The sequence below is a fragment of the Phaethon aethereus genome, assembly GCF_964289735.1.
Source record: "Phaethon aethereus genome assembly, chromosome: 3".
NCBI classification, from domain to species: Eukaryota; Metazoa; Chordata; class Aves; order Phaethontiformes; family Phaethontidae; genus Phaethon; species Phaethon aethereus.
The window spans coordinates 67220702-67247481 of NC_138576.1; the positions used below are offsets into that span (position 1 = coordinate 67220702).

The 26780-nt window shown below is 36.1% G+C and overlaps 1 protein-coding gene across 2 annotated transcripts in view; it reads right to left on the minus strand.

The window, feature by feature from the left end:
* Positions 1-364: 364 nt before the first annotated feature.
* The window catches only part of REPS1 (RALBP1 associated Eps domain containing 1), a gene marked incomplete at both ends in the record, with an annotated part of 65005 nt that continues 38589 nt past the window's right edge, over positions 365-26780 (minus strand). The window contains 13 exons of one of the 2 annotated variants that reach the window (XM_081997023.1): positions 365-433; positions 1527-1632; positions 2237-2385; positions 2990-3085; positions 4537-4722; positions 5829-5893; positions 6649-6767; positions 9440-9512; positions 13202-13303; positions 14157-14244; positions 17288-17368; positions 21113-21234; positions 26503-26657. In XM_081997023.1, the coding sequence (XP_081853149.1) occupies positions 365-433; positions 1527-1632; positions 2237-2385; positions 2990-3085; positions 4537-4722; positions 5829-5893; positions 6649-6767; positions 9440-9512; positions 13202-13303; positions 14157-14244; positions 17288-17368; positions 21113-21234; positions 26503-26657 (1411 nt within the window). The remainder of the gene's footprint in view (positions 434-1526; positions 1633-2236; positions 2386-2989; positions 3086-4536; positions 4723-5828; positions 5894-6648; positions 6768-9439; positions 9513-13201; positions 13304-14156; positions 14245-17287; positions 17369-21112; positions 21235-26502; positions 26658-26780) is intronic. The other variant, XM_081997024.1, reaches the window with a different exon arrangement.

Here is a 26780-nt window from a genome sequence, read left to right on the forward strand (position 1 = left end):
TGTGCTTAAAGTTTAAAGTCAACTGATTAGCAATCCTCTTCTGCAAAGATGTTGCAATGGGAAAAAAAAACAGTAAAAAATTCCAGTTGGAAATTTTGGCGACAAACTCTGCAAACTCAAGTCCAACAAAGATCACAGATGCCCACAGAAAATGATGTGAGAGGCAGTATCACATTCAAGGAAAGTTTTTTTCTCTGTACTGAAATTAAAATACTTAAATACAAAAGTGGACAAATTGACAAAACAGAACCACAACATTTAATGTAGAATACAGTGCACTGAGCTAGATGCATGGATCTTTAAATAGGCTTTGAAACCAATACCCCTTTCAAAATTAGTAAATTCACAGTTAACGGCAGTAGGCTTAGAGGTGAGAGAAGGGTCGAAGTTGTTCCAGTTGGACTTCCAGGGAGATTCTCTCTTCAAGAACATCCTACAAAAGAAAGATTTTTCTACTGACTGCCCACAGAGAATGAATATTAAAAACTTCCTCACACAATCAAAACCGGTAAATATCAGCTTCAGTTTTGAGAACTAACATCCACGTCTCTTCTAGAATCTGGGAGAACTGTTCCCATAATCTGAATAGAAGACTGGCTAGCTAGTGATTACTCATAAATGAAAATCAATACCTTGCTCAAAGGTGAAGCCATTTAATATACTTCATTCCTTTGAAATCACCCAAGACCACAAAGTTGTGGTGGGTACAAACCCAAGTATAATATTTTCAAGAGAGGTCTAAAATGTTAAGGGGGTAAAAGCTCTGATCTCAGTTAAGGGATTTGAAACTTGCAATTTTTTTCCCCAGTTTTTCCTTTTATGTGAATTTTACACACCTTGACTCTCATAAAGAGTAACAAGTGAAATTCAGGCTTGATAGTTTTTAAAATGGCCTGTTTTCCAGTCTAGACAATACCACATTAATTCATATTTACATTTAAGATTTTTTTTAATTAACTTGATAATTAAAATCAGATATCTTAAGGTAAGAAAGATGTCAAGAGAAAGATGTTAAGATGTTGCCCACAGATAAATCCAAGACAATAATAGCTGACCTAGATAAACAAATGACTACTCTTAATCTGGAATACAAAACTTGCAGCTTAAGAACATTATATTTGTTTAAAAATATTTATAATTATTAAGACTTTAAGGTTTACTTTTTCCTTCAGAAAGCAGGCCACTTCAGCTGCTCTTCTCAGTACTGTTTTTAAAGTATCTGATGACCACAACAGCTATCCCGAATTATTAATACTAAGTTAAGATTTCTGCTTTTTTATTTTTAGTATAGCTGAAAGAAAATACATTGAAAAAACATGTTTTGTAGTAGTAAAAGCATCCTTTGGAATTTCACAAAGCTTGTCACACCTAGGTACATTCTATGATGTATAAAAACAACTAAATATTTTATATCAATATCATCTGCTATGTATATCATTGGTTTGCAGAGATGCCTGTTACTGTGCCTTACTAACATCTTGCCCTCCCATGCTCTTCTCTTAAACAGACAAAGATTATGGAATTACCTTTAGTTGCTGCTGTAGTTCACTATTCAATCTGGCCAAAACAGTGTTGGTTTCTTTGTTACGTCTGATTGATGCCTGAATTGCCTTCTTGTCTTTCCCCACTGATCTGAGAATATATTAGAAGTATTGTAATAAGTCGTTTCGTCGCTTAGCTGAACATCTCATTTACAGTCCCTCTTAAAATGAGCAGAATCCTCTTCTCATATTTTCTTAACTTGTTACACTGTTACATTTTCCCTCTTCTGCCTGGCTCCATTAACCTTGTTTGTTTGCATGGAAGCCACATATACTTGGTTTCAACCAAGCACATATTAAAAACTTGTCATAATCAATTTTCTGAAGTCCCAACAGACTGTACCACATTCATTTACCTCAAAGTGACTAATGTAACAGTCTACTTTCATCCTAAGACACAAAGACTATACATTTTGGACTGTTCATAATGATCATTATTTAAAATCAAATGCTACATCTTAATACTTCCAACACTTATTTCCACATACTTGCAGAAGTTAAAAAATTCAAGATGTCTAAAAGGTCTCTCAGTAGTAGAGGCTTTGGGACAATCTTGTTTAAAAACCAACACCCTTTAAACTGTTAAATTAATCAAACACATTGAAATTGTTTGCAACTGCTAGAACAGAAAGTGTGTATGCTGTTTAAATGTAAACTTCCCAATAACAGATGTATTTATACACTTCTTGGGTTACCTAGGAATAGATGGCTGTGAAGCAAGAACAGCAGCTATGACACCTGTTTTCTGTGTATGTTCCTCAGCTTCAGGTCTTAGCTCATCTTCCGATTTTAATCTTCTGCGAATAGGCTTTGGTGGTGGAGCAAGTGGGGTAGTGCCTTTACCCTGAAAAGGAAAACACACCCTATTAATTCTCACAAACTGCATTTCTACTTTGATTATAACCTGGTAATTTGTGTTACATATTCTTAAAACCAGCTGAGCTAACTGAATTTACAACCTATTTTCTGATGGGACACCTAGCTGCATTCTTGTATGGTCTGGAAAAGTACTAAATCCCCCGCCCCTCGCGGTGAAAGGGCAGTAAGTTGCTACAAACTGACAAACAACTGTGCAAGCAGAAACACCAGGGTACAACTGACAATTGCAAATACACAACATCTCAGAGCATGCTTTCTCCCCCATTAACTATGTGATTGTAACAAAAAAGCTACTGTTAACCCAGTGCTGCACTAAAAGTTTTGCTCTGTTTCAAAAATTTGAACACTTACAAGTATCTTAATTTCCTGCTATCTCGAGAATAAAGCTAGTCATGAACATCTTCTGATGCACAAATTCACTATACATGCACCTACTGCAAGCACATATTGGACCTAAGAAAACTGGGTTCAAGTGGAAGTGTGTAAAGTTGCTGTTGCAAATCAAAACAGTTGTATAATTTCATATGCATCAGACAACTGCACTCTCCTTCCAAGTGTACTTTGCATACCGCGCTAGTGGGGACATTAGCAGGTGCTTTGTCTTCAACTCTTCCATCTGCTTTGGCAACTCTAAGAGAACTTGCAGAATCAGAGGGCTTTTCAACCTAAGGGGATATAAGCTATGTTTAGAAAACTACTTCTTAACAAATATTTCATTCAGCAACAGTTGGAATAAATAGAAGTATGCTGTGTTTCTGATACATGAATACAGTTAACACCTAAAATTCCAGTTCAAGTCTTCTTTAGAAACACAAGCTGGAATACAACATCACCTGCTTTGGAGCAAAACCACTTAAGTTTTATACACTGGTCACAAACACTGTTTTGGCCTAGGAGCAGCTTACAGAAGAGGCACATAGTAAAAAGCTGTACTTCCAGAATCAATAGTCAAACCTGTCTTTTGATACAGAAATTAAGATTCAATATAGCGTCTAAAATCACTATTAAAAAAAGACAAAATAGTTGCTTGCAAGTACTCTGCTCTCAAGCACTATACTCTGCATGTTGGAAGACCTCTGAATAAAGTCAAATCCCCAATGTTATAAGGTACCATATAGTACAAAAGAGGCTGTGGCCTAATGATGAACTGTTACAGCTGTTTCTGCTATTACTTTACCACCATTATTTATCTGGTACTGCCAAAGGTTAATCCCTCCAGTGGAACACAATGCAACTGTTCCCCATCCACATCAATGCAAAACAATCAGCAAGGTTAACTTAAGCAGTTTTCAGTAGCAGCTTAAGCTAACATAGCTGATTTGGCAATGAGGTACATGGAGCATGCTTAAATGATTCTACATCACTGACCTTCCTGATTAAGAGAAGCAAGAACATGCTGCTGATAGTTGGCAGAACTTTAAAGCACCACAGGTACTTTTGCAACTGAGGATGCAGAAGTGCCCCAGAGAACTTACAGTCTGGATGAAGGCCACAAATTATGAAAGGAAAACATGAAGTAATTCATGTAATAGCAGTAAGCTACTGTCACATTAATAGGAATAAAAGTTTGGAAGCCTCAGGGTTTAAGTCCTGTGTTTGTAGTGGGAAACAAGGCTTTGTAAATGTCTCCAATGATCTATTACAGAAGGATGCCCGAGCTCTATTCACTTTAGCTGTTTGTCCAATGGCTTTGAACAAAACCAAATTACTGGAGTCTTAGCAAATGTATACAAATATTAATAGTCATCCCATTTATTAAGACAGACTACTTTAAAACTTACCAGTAAGTCATTTGGAAGGCTGGCAAGAGTGAGCACAAGAAAAGTTTTGCCTATTCTAAACATTAAATGCACCAACACAATTATGTGTGTGCACATACATGCTAATAAGTACAAAGTCTTTTAAATTACAATCAAGAACTGAGAAGAAAAGAATTTCTCTGCCTAGGTGTTTGGCAGTTACTAAGTGTAGCAGTGTCTAATGTAATTGCTTTCTAGCAATGGATTGGGACACCATTAAAAAACCCCCACTGAGTTCAAACAGCAGAAGCAGGTTTTAACAGTCTCATAACTGTTGGTGGTATTAAGCAATTGACAAGATCTTAACTTCTGCTCACCTGCAAGACTTCTGAGTGTGTTTCAATTTCATCTTCCTCCTCTTTGTTTACACCTGAAACAGCAAATGCCTCAAACTGGCTGAAGTCTGCAAAATTTGGCTGTTCTGGTATTTGTTGAGGTGAGGTACTGGTATGAGCTATTAGGCCTTCAGCATCTACTGGACGATGCATATGAGGACCCGCACCCTGCAATAAAAATCACAAAAATATTTAGTGACATTGTTCTTAACATAGTTCTCTGATGCAAAGAATCTTGCCAAACAACGGTTTGTGACAGAACGTTAAAGATTATTTGCCTTTCTAGTGGACAAAGATTTATGTCCTGTCAGTAGACAAAGTGCATCTCATCCTAGATACGAAAAAGACAGACCACTCTGTGTTTACAAAAACAGAGAAATATTTAAGGGAAAAGGAAGTTCAATCAAATGCGTTATTATCCAGAGAATGAGACCAAAGATGGATGCACCACAGGACTATCTAGACTCGTTGGCCAGTAGATGTTTCTGCTGTCACACAGTCCAGTGTGGCTCTGTCAGACTTGATACAGATTTTTAGTTTAGTTCCACAAACATGTGCTCACACTGTATGGAATACGTCTGTCATTGTACCCTCTTTCCTTGCAGATGATTCCTGGATCCATTGACTGACCTCAGTTGCTTAAGTCTAACAAGTAGCTGCTTCTGAAAAAAAACCTGACAAGCAATTTTATCTGTCCCATGTCAGATCTGCACAGCAGTTGAAGGATTCAGCTGATTGAGACAAAGAAAAAACAACTTTTCCAGAATTTGTTTTCTACCAAATCAGCTGACTGAAGTGACTCAGACCAGGACTGCAAAGATCACCAAGCCTATGACAAAGGAAGAAAAGGGACCACTTCTTTTGGGAGAAGAAATGTTATGTAAAACTATACCCTGGCCAGACATGGAAGACAAACACTTTGCAAAACTTTGAAAGATTGCACTCACAGCCTGTGTTATGGCCTATTAGCTATACAGGGACAGGCAAAGAAATGTGAAAGTAACTTCTCTCTTTCTTACAACTCAGAGCTCCAGAGCCACTCATTCGTCCTCAATCTCTACTTTAATCCCTTCCCATGGTTCCACCAGAAGCAACTCTTTATTCAGGAAAGGCTAACATTTGGCTATAGTCTAGGTTTTGCCATCATTCACATCCTGGCAGTTTCAAGAAATACCAAGCAATACTGTTCATTTCAGAGATAAGTTAAAATTCTGAGTTAGAGAAAAATGATGCAACAAGTTAGGAATATGACTTTTCAAAAGTGACAACATCACCTGTGAAGGCTGTGGTCTTGGAGGCACTGCAGGGGGATAGGCAACAACTCCAGCCTGTTGCTGTCCTGTAAAAGAGGCATCGTGTTTGGCCAAGATTGTTACTCTTCACATTACAGTGCTACCTAATTTTTTGACTTGTCAACATGAAGAAATTCTGCATTTTGCCTACATAGTAACCTGTCATGTTGAGAACCATAATTGTAATGTCATCTCCTTTCAAATTTGCAAACAGACAAATCAGGGAATCGGAACATGGATCTTATCCTTTGTTCCAGCTCTAAGTACAGACATGGTCATACTTTTCGATCTTACACATTTTTTCTTTCACCCTCATTACACACTCTTAACATTTTCTCATACTTTGTGATCCTGAGTTGAAAAGTACTGAGAAGTCAGAAGTACAATCAAAACCCTTACGCAGAGCATCAGAAGTGACCTTTAATCATTTCCTCTGAAGTGAAATACTTAACACCTGTCTCCAATACCTCTGATACCAAAAGTACTCCTCTTGAAAATTTACTGGCAGATGCAATTCATTGCATGTGGGTGCACTACCAAAATGTTATTTCCTGACTTTGCTTCCCACATTAATCTAAAGGACTACAATGCCAGCATTCAGAATTTACTTCTAAATTATCTATTTAGAGTGGAGTACAGATTTTAATACAAACAGGAGGAGTGACAACATTTTCAGCTTTTTAATTCAGAAGCAGTGTTTTAAAAACACACTCTACATCTTTTATCAGAAGGAAAAAAAATTGTCTGCTTCAGGAATATATGTGCTGAAAAATAATACACACTAGGAACACAGTAGATCTACCTGGGGTAACTGAAAAGGATCGGTTCATATCTAAAGATGATGATCGAGAATGAGAAGGATGAGGCCTTGGAGGGGGTGGCGGCGGAGCAGCGTTATCTGGAGATGTTCCTGAATGTGATCTGCAAAACATATAAGCTCTGTAGTGATTTCGGGCAGCTACAACAGAACTAAAATTCCAAAGGTCTTCATAGTATGCAAATAAAAAATAAAGTTTGACACATGGAAAGAGCCTGATTGCCATTGATTTTGAAGACTGCAAAATCAGTTTTAAACTTCTGGTATTCTTCAATTTCACGATTGTTTTTATATTTCTATTCACAAAAATCTCTGTTATACAAATTATTCTTACATTATCATAATTTATCTTTGGGAAACCAATAGCTTGATACACATCCCAAACCATGGTAGTTCAGGATTAGAGAATCCTAATATGGCAATTCCATCCAGATAGTAGTCACTATAATTTGCAAAGTATGCAAGACATTGTCAACATCCTGATTAGGTTTTAAACAGGTTACATTCAATATCACTGACAAAGAACTAAGTTTCTGCTGGATATGCCCCCAGGTATAATGAGCTTAAGGATATATCTCTGTGTACAAGACAGCTATTTAATTCTCTGCCTTACAATTTTACAAATCTATATACTCGATAGCAGCTTCAGAAATTTTAACTCATCCTAGGTCGGAGCACCATCTAGTGGATACCTGTTGTAAGTTCATCGAGCACACGCAGAAAGGTTAGAAGGCTGAAGTACACACTTAAATGCCATTTTAGGATTTCCAAAGGAAAATCCTAAAGTAGGATTTCCAAGTAGGATTTCTTGTACACAGGATTGTTGTACAGCTTCCACTTAAAAACGGCTTTGCAGAAACTTCCAAACTAGTCCAATTTGAGCAAGACAGATTTACTGAATCACTGACATAAATACAGATATTCTTTTACTGAACTCATAAGTGATAAAACTTTTCTGTAACTAGGAGAGGTAAGAGGTACCCAAGTTTTACACCAAACCTATTAATTCCTGGATGTGTAAGTCCAGACAGAAAACTGAGTTATCACAATAGAAAGATCTGCTTCCTTAATATACTCTCCAGGACAATGCTTCTATAATACCATCTCACCCCCCAGGTGGTGAAATACAAATCTAATTACATTGACTCCTAGGGTCATCCCTTTAGCTAGTCTAGTATAAAAGGTGCAAGTAGGATAAAAAAAAGCAGAAAGTGGCTTAAGGACACTCCTGAAGTATCATTATCTGACATAGCCTTGTCAGTCTTTGCTTTTTGAAAATACAAAAAGTACTCTGGACTAATGGTAGGGTTAAGGACAATGTCATCTCTGTAGATAAAGTTGCAATTTGTAGAAGAGATATCAGTGGAAGGAAGTAAAAGAAGAAGTGGGAGAAAAACTCCCTGGGTGGACACTGCCAGATCTGGACAGAAGCTACCTGTGCCATAAAACGGCAACTCATCAGAAAGGTTCACTCATCTACACAAGTTGAGCAAGAGAACCCAACCCAAAAATCAGAGATGAAATGAACATGTTGAAACCATCATCACAGAATCACTAGGTTGGAAAGGACCTTCAAGATCATCAAGTCCAACCATTAATCCAGTGCCACCATGTCCCCTAAACCATGTCCTGAAGTGCCACATCCATTCGTTTTTTGAACACTTCCAGAGATGGCGACTCCACCACCTCCCTGGGCAGCCTGTTCCAATGCCTGACCACCCTCTCAGTGAAGAAATTTTTCCTCATATCCAATCTAAACCTCCCCTGGCGCAACTTGAGGCCATTTCCTCTTGTCCTATCACTAGTTACTTGGGAGAAGAGACCAACACCCTCATCGCCACAAACCCTTTTCAGGTAGTTGTAGAGAGCGATAAGGTCTCCTCTCAGCCTCCTTTTCTTCAGACTGAACAACCCCAGTTCCCTCAGCCGCTCCTCATAAGACTTGTGCTCCAGATAGTACAAAAACATACATAGAAGCAGGATAGACAATCAGATTTGCCATTGAGTAAGAACAGAGGAAAGAAGTTTTCAAGCTGCTGTACTGAAGAGACAACTGCAAATCTTTCTTTGCTATTGATGGCACCCTAATTATTTTTGGTTTGAAACTTACCTGTGAAACTGATTGTAAGATGGTTAATGGCATAGCTGGTTTTTAATCCTATTTGAGCAGATTTAAACAGGAACAATTAGTACCAGCTAGTACAGCACATTCTCTTATGTCAAACGATGCAGTTGGTTATGTGCTTGCATAGCTTCCTCCAAACCCTTAATTTATATTGGGCATATAACTGCCCTTCATTTTATAAAAGCCACTTATTAAAAGAGGTTGAGTTACTGCCGTGACATTTCTAATTTATGTTTTATTCTTCTTTTATGCTACAAAGCCCCAAGGTCCTTCTCCATTAATTCCTAATGGATATTTTTTAAAAAGCAAAAAATTGGTTTCAAGTAACATCATTTCCTGTGCTTACATTCCCTTGTGTTTAAGGAGAAAGTCTTTATCAAGATTTCTGACTGAACGTGGAGTTACGTTTGATTGGCCAATCCCAAACAACATTTTAGGCTATGTTATTTTTTGCATTTTCACTTTACACATTAACAGGAATAGCATACATTGTTAATGCTTTAGAAAACAGACTGCCCCAGGTTCCTGAGAGTTAAAGTTAAGAATCTATTTAGCCATCATTTTACAAGCTAGTTGTCAAACAACCATAAGCACAGAACAGGCTTCTTTAAACACCCTTTATTTATTTTTTTCAGTTGCTACTCTACTGACCGTTGCCGCGTTACAGTGCTTCCAATTTGCTCCGGATCTGAAGCGTAGGAGTCTGAACTGCTGTAACCATCTGCTGGTAAAAGAAAGTAAAAAGTTTAATATTTGGTTTGCATCATTAATATACCCTAGCAGTCACAGGTAATATATAATTTCAAATATCCAATTTTAACTTTTACTTTTTATAAAGGTTTATGTGCTTGTATTGCTTCCCTGTAAGGTATCATGTGGGCAGGATTCAAAATCCTCTAGTCTGAATAATTGAAGGATCCAATACAAATCAACTCACCTTGCCCAAGATTGAGTTGTTGGTTACTACTGGGATGTACTGAAGAATAAACAATGACAATAATGTTGTATTTAAAATACAAAATGTAAGTTTCATAAGCAATAGTTTTTAAACACTTGACATTCTATCACTTCAACAATCTAGCCAACAAGAGTAAAGGATATCCAAGAAAAACAAAAAAAGCAAGGAGTAGGACATGCTTGATTTTATAAGTGCTGAAGGATTGTCATCAACCTTAGAAGTCAGAAAAAGGAAAAGATATCTACAGATATCTACTGAACTCAGTAGCTTTGCTACTACTGTAACTTCTGTATCTTCAAGGCTAGTACTCAGCTCTGTTTTGGACTAAACCTTTTTAAAAACGTTCAGCTTTTTGTTAAGGCAACCCATAAAAATGAAAGATGCTATTACAGCATCATGTAGACAGTTTCCTTAAAGACACCCTTACCCTTAAAAGCTGTGCAAAGCTCTAGGTTTTTTCCCCCAGAAATGAGGAGTCTCACCAAAATCACAAGATGTGTGGAATGAATGCAGACAGAAAAGTGGATCTCACAATAGTTTATTACAAGGTATGATTCCAGAGCACCCAGTAAAGCACAATTAAAGGTGGAAAGTCACTGGAGCAATGAAACTCACCTGATTAGTTATCATTGAAGAGTAAAACTCTATTCAAGAACGTCAAGATTTTTATGAATTGCCCAGTCTCAAGGCATTACTTTAACCTTTTAGCACACTAAAGTTTTCAGAAGTGTTAAGACACATCAGCCTGGACCCAGAGACAAGAATCCTGCAGAGATGATTTTCCTGTTCAGCAACAGTTCACCTGTTACTTCCTCCCTCGCCCCCTGCCTTAAAACTGCAGGTACATTAATCTAATGAAGTTGGCTTAAGACCTTTACCATGTACAGTCAGCTGAAGAATACCTAATTTCAAGTTTATTTCAGATTAGAAGTTATTTTACAGGTGTGTGTCTATTCAACGAGGGCTAGAGAATTAAAAAATGGTATTGTCCTGGTTTCAGCCAGGACAGAGCTGGTTTTCATCACAGAAGTTAGTGTAAGACTACGTTTTGGATTTGGGATGAGAAACTGTTGATAACGTGCTGATGTTTTGGGTTGTTGCTAAGGAGTCAAGGACGGTCCAGCTTCTTGTGCTGGGCTGCTAGCAAGAAGGCTACGGGTGCACAGGAAGCCGGGAGGGGACACAGCCAGGACAGCTGACCCAGGCTGGCCAAAGAGATATTCCACACCATATGACGTCATGGTCAGTATATAAACTGGAGTTAGTCGGGGTGCAGGAATCGCTGCTCAGGGATGGGCTATCAATCGCCAGGTGGTGAGCAATTGCTGTGTTGGGCATCACTTGTTCTTGTGCATTCCTTTGTCGGTATTATTAGTGTTGTTATCATTGTTGTTTCCTTCTCTCTTTCTGTCTTATTAAACTGTTTTTATCTCAACCCACGAATTTTTTTCTAATTCTCTCCCCCATCCCACTGGGGAAGGGGGAGTGAGTGAGCAGCTGCATGGTGCTTAGTTGCCAGCTGGAGCTAAACTACAATAGGTATCTATACACACGTCCTCTGACAAAGCAGAAATTGGAATGTCTACCATGAGATGACATTTCAGTTTTCAGGGTTGAAGTAAGAAAATTAAGTTTTAAGCAGATGTTGGTTATGTGGTAAATGAAACTCTCTCCAATCTAACCATCTCTAGTACTGGGTATATTTCTCAAGCAACCTGGGATGTCGTATAACCTAGCTAAACAAGAATTCACGTAATCACACTTCTAAAGAGGAAAACATAAGCTCTTCCGGACCAAAGAGTTTTACATAATTTCAGTACAAAACTACTGGGTTTACACTGATAACAGAAGAATATTTCTAAACCAATTTCAAAGACATATGGACAGTAAACAATTTGATTAGTCTACTTGCCTAATATTGAGAGAGGTCCCAGATTATAGGTAGCCTGAACTGACTCTGGAGTCTGTTTCTCAGATTTTTTTTTTTGTTGTTGTTGTTGTTTTCTTTAAGCTGGGAACATTTCTTCAGTAAAAACAAGGTTTGAAGAACTGGTTACTTGAGTCCTTTGCATTATTAAGACAGAAGTATTTTGGTTGGTTTATAATATAGGAGTCATTTAGAAAGTGCCTTTTTACAATATGTTTTGCTTTCCTCATGAACTGTTTAAGTGGCATTCTTCGTTCTGAGCAATGTCTTGAGCCTGTCTGTCTTTTCAATCAGAGTAGTCGTCTTATGCAAAAGAAAGAATGAGCACACATGGTCTGTTAATGGGGAAACTATTACTATATGCAGGATCTAAATCCTGAGCACCCTTCTGTACTCCCTTTTCCTTATCTGAGTATAGCTTAACCTTTGAAAAAGGGCCTGGAACTGTAATTATACCAAGAAGTATTCTTCCCTTGGAGGAAGAATATAGTGAAATAAAACAAACCTCATTGCAGTGTAACAAAGCCACCCTGTAGTATCTCAAACTGTAGTATCATGGGATGTCCATTTTTTTTCTGAAGAAATGGCTCTTGTCAATATTGTAAGTAATTTGGATCGTTAACACCTTCAGGTGAACCCTGAAGAAGTAATTTAACACAAGCTAACTCTAGAAAATGAGTTTCTGATGCTTAAAAACACACTACAAATCTAACAGGGTTCTTTTTTGTGCAGACTTCTACCTTGGTAATTACATTTCTTAATGTTCTTTAGTGTCATACGCTATTCAAGTATCTGAGCACCATCTATGCTAAATCACAGACAATGTTGATAGTGCAATTCCTTGTGCTGTTGGGCTGGACTAATTTTTCAGTTTGCTTTAGTTGCTTGTTTTTGTTTAGCTGTGCCAGAATTTGTCTGAGAATAGGGAGTCTCAATCTTAATTTAGGCAAGTACTTTTCTAAGTGGGTTTTGTTCAGGGTTTTTTGTTTGTTTTTGTTTGTTTGTTTTTTAAATATATATTGTTGGTTTGGAAGTGTTGTTTCAGAAACAGATGTTCTTAAAACCAAGGACTAATCAAATCAAAATATGCAAAATGTTTTCGACACAGGAGATACTGAAAATCAAAAAGGCTATTAGAAGCAAATAAACAGTTGAAAAGCTGTACCTAAAAAATAAATCTAGAGTCTACTACATTTTCTTAGTAGCTAAAACAGATGAGCCTAAAAAATTTGTGGTCAATAGATCAGCTCCCAAGGTTAAAAAAGAAAACAGGAAGATGGAAAAGAGCTAACAAAAATGAACTGTTTCTGAGCACATATGGCAGGAAAACATCTCCAGTGACATCAGTAGAACTTTCTTAATTACTACTTCTAATATATACCTCATATCAGAAATGTCTTTATCTTAGCAGAAGCTCTAAAATGAGATAAACTTGTCCCATCTAGCAAGTTTTCATTCACTGAAGAATGTATCAGCTCTACATTTGTGTAACATAAAAAATGAGATCAGAAAGTACTTTGATACTTACTAACTGTATTTCCAGCTGTAAATTTTACAGATGAACTCATTTTGTTTTCTTCTGGGAGGTCAGGTGGTTTCACAAGTAGTGGGCTAGTAGGGTTAGCATGATCTAGATGGAAAAACAAGTCTAAATAAACAAAGGTATTCATATGAGCCTTTATTTCTGATGCCAAAGCTTTACATTACTTTTCTGTCCTTATCTGAAGTGCTGCACTCAAAACTAAAATTGCTGCGTTTTAACACTTGGTGCATTAATTATTTTAACTTTGAAGTTTTATACTGTAATAGTCTTGTTTCTATTTCTCAGTTAAGAGTTGGGAATCTTTACTTACCTACAAGGCCAGGGAAATGTTAAAAGAAATGTGTTGTGGATACTTGTTTATTCTCATATGCAGAAGACTGTGCATGAAGTTACATGTCTTTAGGAAATATTGTCATATTTGGACACACCTATAAATTGAGACGCCACTGTTCCTCAAGGAAAGTTATCAAACCGCCTTCCTTATTATTGACCAGAGCATTAAAAAACAGGCCTGCCAATACTCCCAAATGCTGTCAGGTTTCAAAATAATAAATTCAGTGTTTCTGACCACAGTAGAACAAACTTTATTGACACAGGCTATGTTCTCCATCTTCACAGACTCCTTCAGTATTTAATAAAGAAAATTAGACATTCTCCTGGAGGCCCAAATCAAATCTATATCATGATGCTCCTGAACAACTCCAAGCAATGATCTCCTTCCTATACACAGTGAAATCCTCATTGTAACAAATGGCCAATTCAAACTCTGCACCTATCTGAGCAGTACTCTAATTCTTAACTCAGATAATCTCATTAATTATGCTGGTTACAACTGCAGATATATTCATCCAAGGAGAAGAAAAAAGTCAGCAGGTTTAAGGAAGCAAAGCCAACTCTAATTGTACAAAACATTTCTCGTTAGCAAGAGAAAATATCCTACCACTTCCAGTTCTTTTAAGCTCCATTTCCTGCATGTGGATTTTGCTTGGAGTCATTCTTATGGGAACTGGGTGCACAATTGCAGTGTCCTGTGGAGGAGATCAGAGTTCAGTGACATTCATCTAGCTTTAAATTTTTCTATTAAGAGTCTCTGGCACCATGTGAAATGTCATTTCCAAACAAAATTTCATAAATTTAATTTTTTTTTTTTTTTTTTTTTTTTACACAGTTCCAGGGAATTGAATATACCCATAAAACCAAAGATCTATAAGCTGGAATTTCTCTAACCATTTATAAGGTGTAACGTAGCATACTGCTTTAAAATGGCACTAGAAATATTTCTATAGATAACCACGTTGTAAATTGAACCCTAATTTTACCAGTTTTCTACCATATCTGGCATACTCCTGGCATATCTGTTACTTTAAGTGCATCTTCAAAAAAACAAACAACCAAAAAACCCCAACGAAACAATTTCAAAACCCCACTCGTTGGCTTTTACTTATGATGCCTCAGAAAGTTATGGCTTCTTTAAATAGTATGAGTAATTCTCTACAAAATAGGTACTTTTTAGGAGTCTTGAAAATAGTAAAATCTTCTAAACCTTAGGATAATAACCCTATGGAAAATATCTCTAGATAGGCATTGACCATACACACTTAGGCATTTTCTTTGTAGTTCAGACAAGGGACTCCATTTTAATGTACTTTCCAGACAGCCGTTTCCATCTGGTTTGGAGCTTAAGTGTAGATAGCTTAAAAAAATCTCAAAACTTTTATGGTTGTACACAAGTAACCTAAAAATATGGACATAGCTGTCTGAGGTTTTTTCACCGTCATCTATATTCAGAATACATGAATGGGTGGGACAATGACAGAAAAAAAAAATCCCAGATTATATTCTGTCCCTAGAAATAATAATAAGTTTCAAAACTACCCTTGTATCAGAAATGTAATCTGTTCTGACTACTCAAGAAGATCCGTTTCACCAAGCATAATATATTTATATTAGTATCTTCTAAAACTGTTTAAACTGACTTGCACTACTCTTGTTGCAAATATAAAATTTTAAAACCACTTCCTAGTCACAGCTCAAACATTCTTGTTGCACCAGGCTTTTAGGAATAGTTATCCCTTTAAAATATATTGCTTCTTTTTCCACTCTTGCTGCAGCTACTTCAGTCCTCTGCTGTAATCTAATGTGCAGCGACTACAAAAATGTCTCAAATGATTAAATGGATTTTTATATAATGTATTAATTCAGATCATTAATCTAATTTTACACAAAACAACTTAACATGTTACCAACTTTCACTTACAATAGGCAAATTATGTTCCCATACCAGGGGATGATGTACTGTTTTACTCTTTCCACTTTTACCTCCAAAGCAGATGCTTTTCCAATAAAAAGAGAAAAGAACTGGTCTATGAATTTACTCTTTAGTTAGTTATTAACAACTGCTTGAGAAAGCCGATTTCGTCCTTTGGAAAAGCAGAAGTTGTTCAATAAATCAGTCCTTTGCATCACTGTTGAGACTGCTAAAATCAGAAGTCTGCACACTGCTACTGAAAATTTGCTGTGATTTGTTCTTACTTTCGTATGAAAATAAAGACTCTGAAATATCTATTCCCCAAATCTGTTACCTCAGCAAGCATCAAAGATGATCATCATTCTTTAAAATTTTTCTCAACCACAAGCATTGTAAGAAAACGAATCAAGGATGTGATCTCCCAGTATATTTTTTGTATTTCTGCTGAATTTCTGTTTATATACACACACATGCACAAACACACACGTATAAGGCTGTATATGAGTTTTCCATATATCACTGTTCTACTTTTTAGATTACCAACATATGGGAAAAAATTTCAAACTTCAGATTTCCGTCATTTACTAATTATGTGTAAGAATAAATTACTATCTTATTATGGAAATAAGACTGTGATAGCTCTTTACTGTCAAGCAACCATACACAGTAAGAAACAACTATAAACTGATTTCCATTGTGTTTACTTCATTAAAACATAAAAATTCAGTACATGTAAACCAAAAAAGTCTCTATCAAAGTGAAAAACAGCCCTTTTTCATCTAAGTATGACATTTTCATTTGTTTTGAATGTTTACTAAGGGCAATTCTGAGCACAGGGAAGAGTGCAGCTTGAATTCTAGCTTCCAGCATCTAGAAATGCTACTTCCATATAAACATCAGTGTTAACTCAGAGTGGAGTGCCAATGTATTTAAAATATATGTATATTTATGTATTATATATTTTCAGAAGCGACCTGTTTAATACTAAAAGCAATTAAATACGTATTATGTACACCTATTATATTTTGTTATATAATCAAATGGGCACTAACACTGTAATTAATAAATTAAAATGGACACTAACAGTGGTAATTAAATCCGTAAGAAAAGCAGGATGAAAGCAGAAGCTAAATACTGAAGTAATTTTAATGCATTTCAGAGCTGCTTCAATGTCACATGCTGTGAAGTTTAAAACCAGCAGAACTTGAAACACTGTAGTGAACTTCTAGCTCCCAAACTTGGCAAGATATTTAACAACATAATCCTTCAGAGCACTCCTCACTGAGTAAAGCATTAGAACAGCACAGGTTTAGCTGGAGAAATACTAAAAGCCTTATTAATAAGTAACTTGGTATTTCATACTCCTGTTTTCACCATGCCCATTAAAGCCCAGCACTTTTTTCAGTGAAGTTGGCATTGTCAGCTCCTAGAATTTTGTGCAAATCAAGCTTTGCAACTTGAAAAAAACCAAACCACTAAAGACGAAATCTAAAACAGGACTGATTTATCACTGAGGGGCCTTTGCATTAACTTATAAATAATTTCAAAAAAACATTATGCTTAAATACTTTGTGTGATACAGGCTTTGATAGCAGTGTTGCATCACATCAGTCAAGGGAAAAAAAACATTCTCTGCACTCAGATCTTAAACATGAGCAATACTAGAAAATTTATATTCCTAAAACAAGCAAAAAAATTAAGAAGCCTGCCACCATTCCCCAAAAAGCAGTCCATGGAATCATGCATAACAGCTAAATACAATGAATGGAAATTCAGTGTTAATAAAATTAATTTCAAACAAGCAAGCTAAGTGATTGACTTACAGGATCAGCTGGTGCAATGTTAGAATCAAATTGGGTCAGAGTTTGTGAGCTTGAAGAGCGTTCGCTAAATGTCTCCCACTGCTGAACAGACAGAGGAGAGAAGTCAGCATGATGAGAAGGATGGGAGTAAAAGATCACTGAGGAGATTTAGCATAGTAGTTCGGAGGTTGCACTGGGAAGTACTATATTTGCACTGGACAGTACTTGACTTGGAAAGCATACTAATACACATTAAGTATTTTTATTTCAGTCTGAGACTGCTAAGCAACCAAGTTTGTTATCTGCCAGTATTAATCTTTAATTCACATTTCATAATGAAGATACAGGTGCACAGTCAACACCGAAGTACCTTCAGAGGTCCTGTTCGCCAATGAAAATCATACAGGTAAAAAAACTGGTTAAGCCATTCAAATATTGCAAAGATAAAATCAGCGCCACATGTTGTGTGTATGTGCAATAGTAAAATCCACAGAAAGGCTCCTCAGCTTTGTAGCTGCTGAGTTTCAAAGGTATTTCATAAATGCTGATTTTCTTACAAAATCCCAGACTCATGAACACTGAGCAGAGTACTCCAATTACACGAGTTCAGCTTGCCAGTGCAACCCCTGAGAAGTGATTCTATGCTGTAAAAGTGTATTTTTACAAGTCTAAATCACTGACAAGGCAAAGAATTAAATTCAAACATACTGTTCATTGCCAAAAGCAAATAAGTCAATCTCTGAACAATTTTATAAGATATAGGCATGCCGTATCAATACATGGTTGTCAAGAGTCCTCATGCTAGTCCTAGTAAGTCAAGCTACAGCCACAACTGGATCAAAGCACGAAAGTACATAAGATTATTCTGTGATCCAGAAACCAGATTACAAATCACAACAGGAATGCTAAACTTGTTATATTTTGGTAAAATAACAAGTAAATATTAAGCCAGTTTCAAACACTACAACAAAAGTTACAAATACAATTTTTTTAGTGCTCAGAAAATTTGACCAAAATTATGTTAGTATAGTTGTGACAAACAAATCAATATTCTTGTCCCACCTCTATGGGCAAATCAATGTAAATGATTCCAGAAGAGAGAGGACGAACTATATGGTGCTAGTCAACCTAATCTCATGCACTCCTCTACACCAAACTATATTCAGCAAATGGCCTGTATGTGAACCTAGACTAAAACAGTTATTTCAGAAGTAACTCTTTATGGAAATTCCTAAATAAATGTTTTCGATCAGTTGAAATTAAATTCAGGAAAAGATCAATTAGATTTGTAACTGCTTTCATGCATGGTGCTGCTCCTGGTAGAGTCAGAGCCTTATTCCTTCTTTTCAAGCGTTAAATTAAGGCAAAGATTATGGGATACTGTACATATGCCTTTTTTTTGGTGGTATTTTTGTTTGGTTTAAACACACAAAACTACCAACCTTCATGGACAGAATCTAACAAAACATTTTTAGTAAGGATGTAACATTTCTCCTTCCTAACCGCTCTGTCCCACTTCCTGTATTAAACAGCTCATCTCTCATCACTCCATCCCTTCATAAGGGGCAGCACTGCAAGTAGTTTGGAGCTAAACAAGCATGTTGATTGACACAGTTTTTACTAAATCAGAAACTTAATAGCCAAACTCTGCTAGCCTTTCCCCTGATTTAGCCTCTTGTGTTTACACAGCCTCCCATTTTTATGAAACATGGATTAATGTTTATTTTAGGACTACCACTACCCTTTAAAAATTTTTTTGCCCAGTGGCTTTAAAGCTACCTTTAAGACTGGCAAACAGACTGTTTGACTACAGAAATATTGTTTCTTAATTTTTCAAGACTTCCATAAAGGCATACAACATCTATATTACATTTAAGATCAATACTAAAATGTTATTTTTTTTTTAAGAGATGGATGCTGAATTTACCTCTTTTTCTACTCCTCTGAAGCCAAACTGCAGGACATTTATTACTTGTCCTCCAATTCCCTAGCTGGCCACAGACAAATGAACACCAACACCTCCTGACTGCTCTGAGGAATATCCCATTTGTGCTGCATCCTGAACTACTACCAGAAGCTAGTGACTGCTAATCCCCTGGTTAATAGAAAGCTACATATATTAAGGATCTACTGGACTCTATCTCAAACTCTGTGCAAGATTTAAGAGCATTGACAGTACAACTGATTAGCTAGGATAAAAATCCCACTAGCTGAAACTAAAATATGTGTTTTCTAGACTTGCAAAAATATTTCAAAAATACTTTCAAAAGGCTGATTACTAAAAACTAAAACTCAAAACAACCTGAACTGTTACTAAAAGAACACCAAGACATTTGCAACAAGGTGTAACAGTTGTGAACTCAAAAGCAGATCTCCACAGGTGTGTCAATGCTAATATGACCATATGACACTAGATTTTTTTTGTTTTCAACAAAAATTTAATAGTTCTGAGAGCCTAAAAAGAATTGAAAAGCCTAAGTGCTCAGCCTTGAGACTGGATGAAAAGGATGTCTGAAGTAAGAAGGAAGTGATGAGTGAACACAGGAAAATGCAAAGCATGTAGCATCCAGAGTTAGGTGGATTTTCATGGTGGTTTTTATTCTAAAGTTTGAAATAGATGCTTTGGTCCATACTTGTGAGCTTACAGTAACTGAGCCTGGCAACTGGAGTCTAAAAATCAACTATGAGCTGGATAGAACAGAGTAACCAACAGTTTTGAAACTAACTGGGATGAAACTGTCTGAAAAGGCAAATGATCCAAAGATGCATAGCTTTTTCAAGCAATTAATTTTTTTATGACAGTTGTAAGAGGTTCAAAAAGGAAACAATTAGACTGGTGCCTGCAGTAATACTTGAAAGTTTTTCATGGTGTTAAAACCTTGAGGACTTTGACCTGACTCATGCTGAAAAGAAAATGCCGAGGAGGAGGAAGCGTGCACAGCAATGTAGCTAAAAATCAGAAATTCCTTTGTGTTAGAACAAAAAACTCCCAACATTTAATAAATGTTCAATTCTTATTTTAGTATAGTTAGTATCTGGTAGTATATTTAGTGTGACAACTTTGCCAAACCTCTGAAAGTTTTAGCAGATTTTCAGAAAGGAAATACCAAATTATCTACCTGAATGGACAAAATCAGTTTTGTAAGACAAGATTTTGACTGATAGAGAATTTTCATTAACTTTGTTCCACTAGTGCAATTATCTTATTCAATTGGTTTGACTGCTTATATAGCAAACATGTTTGGTAAAGGATGATAAAGCAGCAGCACATAACAGCGAAAATTTAAATTTGAAATAAATTTAGCCAGCAGTTGGTTCAGATTCAACTTTGAGTCTTTGCTTCTGAAACAAACCCAGAGCAATGACTTATCTACATTATTGGTGAGATATTTTATATTTCATGGCAAAATCATCTCCAGAAATAAGTCTCAGGGTCCAGATCCATCAGAAATTTATTTTGAAGTTTTCCAAAAGTGGTGACTATAAAAGCCCTTCAGAGGTAACAAAAAAAAAACCCAAACAAAAGCCCACCCTAAAAGAAAAAATTTAAGAATGAATACAACTTCTCTAATAAATTATGAGAGGTCATTTTATGACTAATATAAAGTTTAAGTACCATTAATGACAACATTTTAAACAGTAGGTCATCTCACAATGAGACAGAAATATCAGAAGGAAAACATTACCTTTTTTGCATTTTAACATGTGTAGAACCTTCCTGTGTCTACTGTCCTGCTGAACTGTTTCACAATTTGTGATCAACAGTCCATTTATTATGAATTATGGATGCATACACAATTTAGTTATTGACTGGCAATGAAATAACTCTTAAATAAAAGTGCTAACCTCACTGCTCTGATTCAATTCTGGCCAGGTCTGGTTTAGGGATGGCATTGATGGAGACTTGCTTGGAGGTGCTTCTGCGGGAGAGCTGGAGTAACCTACCTCACCAGTCTGTTCCCCGACTTCTGAAATGACAGGAATCACTATAAACCAAAATAATGAATTGCACTCAGTTTATTCTCAGAAGAGCTGCTCACATCTCATGGAAACTGCAAAGTACCCTTTGGTTTCATCTTTTCCAAGTAAATACTAAGCAGCAGACAAAAAACACTCATTCAAGTCAAATACGCTATTTAGCTGATGCTACTCTTATTTTGAGGATCTTTATAAAAAAAATGGACTTTGAAGATGACTCTGTACCATACTATCTCCCAGTACTCTGGGTTTTAAATTACATTAAGATTTTGATTACATGTAGAAGTAAGAGTAATTCCTTCTTATATGACGAGAAAATAACTTCACAATAATGTTTATTACATCAAATCCACCACCAAAAAACTTATCTTACAGAGTACCTCCTTATAATGAAAGGCTACAGCAAAACCAGTATATCAATGCAAACACAAACCAAAAATATGGAAATAGAGATGAAAACCATTCCCTTAGATTATTCCCCAAAGAACATCCCTTGCAGAAACACTCCTTTAGAGTTGTACAAATTTTCATGATGCAGCACACTTTTACTTTACCCAATTCTCTTCTAGTTTGAACAGAACAAAAACCTGAACAGATGAAGCATTCCACATAACACAGTAAAATCCCGCAGTACTTCTGTTTTGCTTAGATACTACAATACAAGCTAAAGCAATGCCTTGAAGTTCAGATTACAAACATATAATGTAACACGAACAGTTGAAAGAGTGACTGATAAGTAGCTACACATATTAACAAGATGTTTGCAGTCCAAAGAATTAAAACTAACAAGACAAAATACTGCTCAAGATGAAAGATGGCTTAATTAAATTATCATTTAAAAGGACTGTTTGATTGATATGTGATTGAAGACTACTGCCACAAGAATGTGTGATACACCATACCAAACATTGATTAGAATTTATAAAAAAAGACTGGTTGCAGGCTCCTGAAGAGCTGAACTCTGTAGCCTGCTCTCCTGCTACAAAAGCTCAATATTCTGTCTGTGGTCTTCCATTCAGAAGAAACTCATAACAAATCCAGTGTCAAACTAAGCCGTGTAGCTTGCGGGAGTGGGGGAGGCATGTGTGGGTGGTGGTGTAAAACTAGCAGCAACAAAAAGTTTGAACTGGAAACTCTTGAATAGTCAACAGTGACCAACTGCACCTTTGAAAACCAACAACAATCCATTATTGTCTCCAAAGTGCTGTTGGGGACAGCAAGAGGCACAGCCTAAGAAGAATAGCCAAAACATTGAAGTCCAGAAAGGAATTAATTGTCCCATCTTGAGGCCAGGGGAGGCTGAGGTGCTACTGACATGAGAAAAGGCACGCACAGAAACCAGTACCTCAAAAATTTCAAAGGTCTTGTACTTCCTGTAAATAGCCAGGTATCAGGTTGAGACTCAATGTTCCCAAAATAGTGCCCAGCACTTAGCATCTTGTACTACTGTCGTTTAGGGAAAATGGCTTTACAAATTATTTAAGAAAGAAAATGCATCTAATACCTGCTACAGTCAAAAAGCATCTGGCAATAAAAATAGGCTACATCAAGCTGATATTTACAGGCGCAATGATGTCACCAAATAGTCAAGGTGACATGCTGTGGTCATTGAAAACAAATAATATGTCAGTGGTAATATTTTGGGAATGCATATTGCACATCAATTGTTCTGAAGTGTAATATGAATAGAAATTTTCTAATGAGTTAAAAATGACTCAAAATTCTCATGTCAATAAGGGTACACAAGATAACTGAACTAACGACTAGTGTTATACAAAAGATCAAAAGGTAAGGCTGAAAATTGCTGTGGATAGGCTACACAGCTACCTATAATTCAAGGAATTTTGCAGGTATCTACAAAAAACATGCATAAGACACCTATGGAAAACTTCAGGTGTTAGAGTAATTAAGTTGTGTAAGACACGAAGCATGGTAGATTCTTTTTCTTACAAAGAAATTGCATTGTTGCAACAGCCCAAACAAAAAACAAATTTACAAAACTCAAAGCAAGTTTTGCTTTTCTGTGAAGGGTTGGTAGCTTTTACTGAGATACAATTGAGTTTAAAGGAAAATATTCACATTTATTTACATCATAGAATGTGGTCTCACATTTATAAGAGGTGAGACTAATACTCTTTTCAGCTGCAGATCATAAATTCTGCCAAGACAGATACAGATGCTATCAACAGTATTCAATTAATAAAATAAATGCATAAGCACTTAGAGAAGTATTTGTACAACTGCCTGACTTCATGCTCCCATTTTCATTCACTGCAGTTTTTCTTCTACAGACTGTTCTTACACAGACAGATCTTGCTCATTCTGAAGAACTGACATTATCTATCTACAAATATCACAGCACAATATTAAATCTGAAGTGGAGCCGCTGCAATCCAAATAATTCTTTGAAGTACACTACCCAATTCAAAACACTAAAACCATTCAAATCTGTTGTAGAATTACCACATTATTCTAAGAACTTAAACCACCTCATTTGTCTCCCTAGTCAGCAGAAAGATATTAGCACCTCATTCAACATTTTTTTCCCTATTAAAATTCTGTAGGGGCGTAATGTTACACCAGAAAAATGACCAACTATATAAATGCTCTATTATACAATAGGTCTATGTCATGTGAGAAATACATATCCCTGCTCATGAACCCAAATATAAGACAAGACCAATATATTAATGGGTTTGGGACATAACAGGTTCACAGCAGCTGATGCAGTAGAAGCTGCCAGAGTAGGTCAACCACAAGAGTTCTTCCCTCCCTCTGTCTGAACAGAGACAGAGGGTGCTGGGAATCCTGTTACTTTTCTTTCTGCTGGTCACTAGTTCAAAAGTCAAAATGGAAAGAGACAGCAAGTTTCAAGCACAGAGCAGAAGCGTGGAAGATCAAAGGGAAAGTTTTTAACAGAAGGACAGAATTAATAAGGATCTTGTTAATACTTTTGAAATAGTTATTAACCATCTTGCACATTGGTTTAAAAAGACATTCAAGTAATTCACTTTCTTGAACAGTTTGAAAGTATGTTATTCACATTGAGGCTTCAGTCTGCAGAAGATCACACCTAACAATGTCTGTCTGTGAGAAAGTTGTATCCCATGAAAAAAGGTGCACTCAAAAAGACAATCTGCTGCCATACTTTACAGTTTCTATTTCTGAGAATGCTGCTGGAAGCAAGCTTTATTGAAGTACAGCTTTTAGGGGAACTAAAAAGAAAAAATTATTACACAAATTTAACTGGTTGATCTTCCTAGGCTGATTTACAGTCCTTAAGTTGAACCCCATGTAATTTAACATGCACATTAGTCTGCACATAGCCCTGTAGCTTTTAATTTAGATTAAGATAGTAAACATATACTGGAGATTTGGACTGTTGTAACTACAAGTAAAACTATAGGAGGCTACTGACTTAACTGAAGTCTCTTATTCAACATACAAGTTCTGGTGATAAATTATGCTAGGTGCTAGAAAGCATTTGCTATTTCTAATACTGCCCCCCCAATCTAGTTAATAGGATAAAACTCAACAAGTTTACATGAACCATCACTTTTCATTGTAGCTATTAGTAACAGCAGAATCAAGTATCAATAAGAACTTTTTTTTTTAATTGAAGAACAGCTTACACAGCATGGTAACCTTTTAACATTCACTAAGACAGGGTAGCTTCTCTTTAATACCAGAAGGAATTTTTTTTTTTTTTACTACTTTAAAAAGTAGTTTTCCCTCAAGTTTAAAGACCATTTTGTACCTCATGAAAATAAGGCACAAAGTTTTATATTAACACAGTTGCCTATAAAATAAGAACAATAAACACACACATAGCACTTTTTGGTTAATGTCCAATTTATAAAGTTTCCAGACAACTTCAGTTAAACAATGAAAGCCTTGAAATCTTTTACCAATAAAAGCAGCAGCAGATCAGTTATAGATAAAACTGTCGGTGGCGGGTTTTTTGGGTGGTTTTTTTTTTGGTTGGGTTTTTTTTTGTTTGTTTGTTTTTGTTTTTGTTTTTTTTTAAACTAATGATGTTTTGTACAACAAATTTTACTCCATTTCCTATCAAGATTTTTGCTTGGCCATCACCTTAACACAAAAATAGACAGAATGGATAGGTTTTAGACATTTGCTTGGTATTCACACAATTAATTGTAGGCATTTCTTATGAACGTCTTAGTCATAGTGAAATGCTTACTCATACTGAAGACACTTCACTTGCAGCTGACTGCTGTTCGAAATAGTTCTTTGAGGATCCAAGCTACTGCCACAAAAAATGGTTTAATTATTAAAGCAGAGGTAGTAAGAGCCACAGTATCTAGTTTAAGAACTTGTCAATAATTGTCAGATGGAAGTCTCTGACATCCTACAAACACAGTATGAAGAGATCCCCTTCAAAGTATTTAGTAAAAAAAAATTCTAGGAAATCATAGTACCTGTGAACCCACAGGTTCTGCAAGAACCTGACTTTCCAAGAACAGACTGCTTGTTAAAAAGTAATCTAAAGCAGTTTTGGAATATTCCGTTTCTTTTATCTGTTATAAAATAAAAAAGTGACGGCCAGAAGCATCCTGTTTTTAAACACCACTTTTACATGGAACAGTAGTTTGCTTTTCAGTTATGGGGCTGAGTTTTTGGCACATATTAACAAGCAGAACTCATACATTCAATGGTTTATCTGGGAGCATTCAAAGGTAAAGCACTATGCACATAAAGACTAGATGCCAAAGTAATGGAGAATAAATCCTGCTGTCAAGTAAGGATTAGAATGAAAAAAATTAAAATCTGCACTTTCAAACATCCTGCACTGAATCTGGGAATATTTTCTAAGTAACTTCAAGACTTGGAAACTCATGCCATATTTTCAGAAATGAGGCTGAACAGAAGCATATTCATTTGAAAACAAGTTTGAAGTATAACTGGATTGGGAATTCGGAACACAATAGATGATCATGAATAAAATCCATACTGTGACAATCCTGTTTTCCTTAACCCTTAAAGGACGCAGGCAGTATTTCTAAATGTAATAGTCAATATGTGTACTGTTCCTAAATAACATCTCCCTGTACAGAAATATGTATGTTCTCAGACTAGCTCTGAGCAATGATTAAGACTTCTAAAAATTGCACATTGCTTTACTTCATACTGACTAATGTGTTATGCTCATACAAACCCATTACTGTCTGCTGATATACTGTAACCTTAACTACACCATCATTTGAAAATTGTGAAATTTGTGTTGAAGCATGTCTTACCCGTCGGGTCTTCCAAATCAATCAGTTTGGGCATTAAACTTTCAGGTAACTTTTCTGGCAAATCATACCCATTCTTTCTAGCAACTACCAGATGAAACGCAGCACAGAACTCATCCAATGTCAGTGCACCATCTTTATCAAAATCTGAGAGCTCCCTAAAAATGAAAGCTTAGTATAAATACATTTTTTAAGGTTATTTTATTTCCAAGAGACATACTTCTGTTGTACTACTTGGAAGATCAAAGAATACAGTTTATAGTTCATTTTACCCTCTTAAA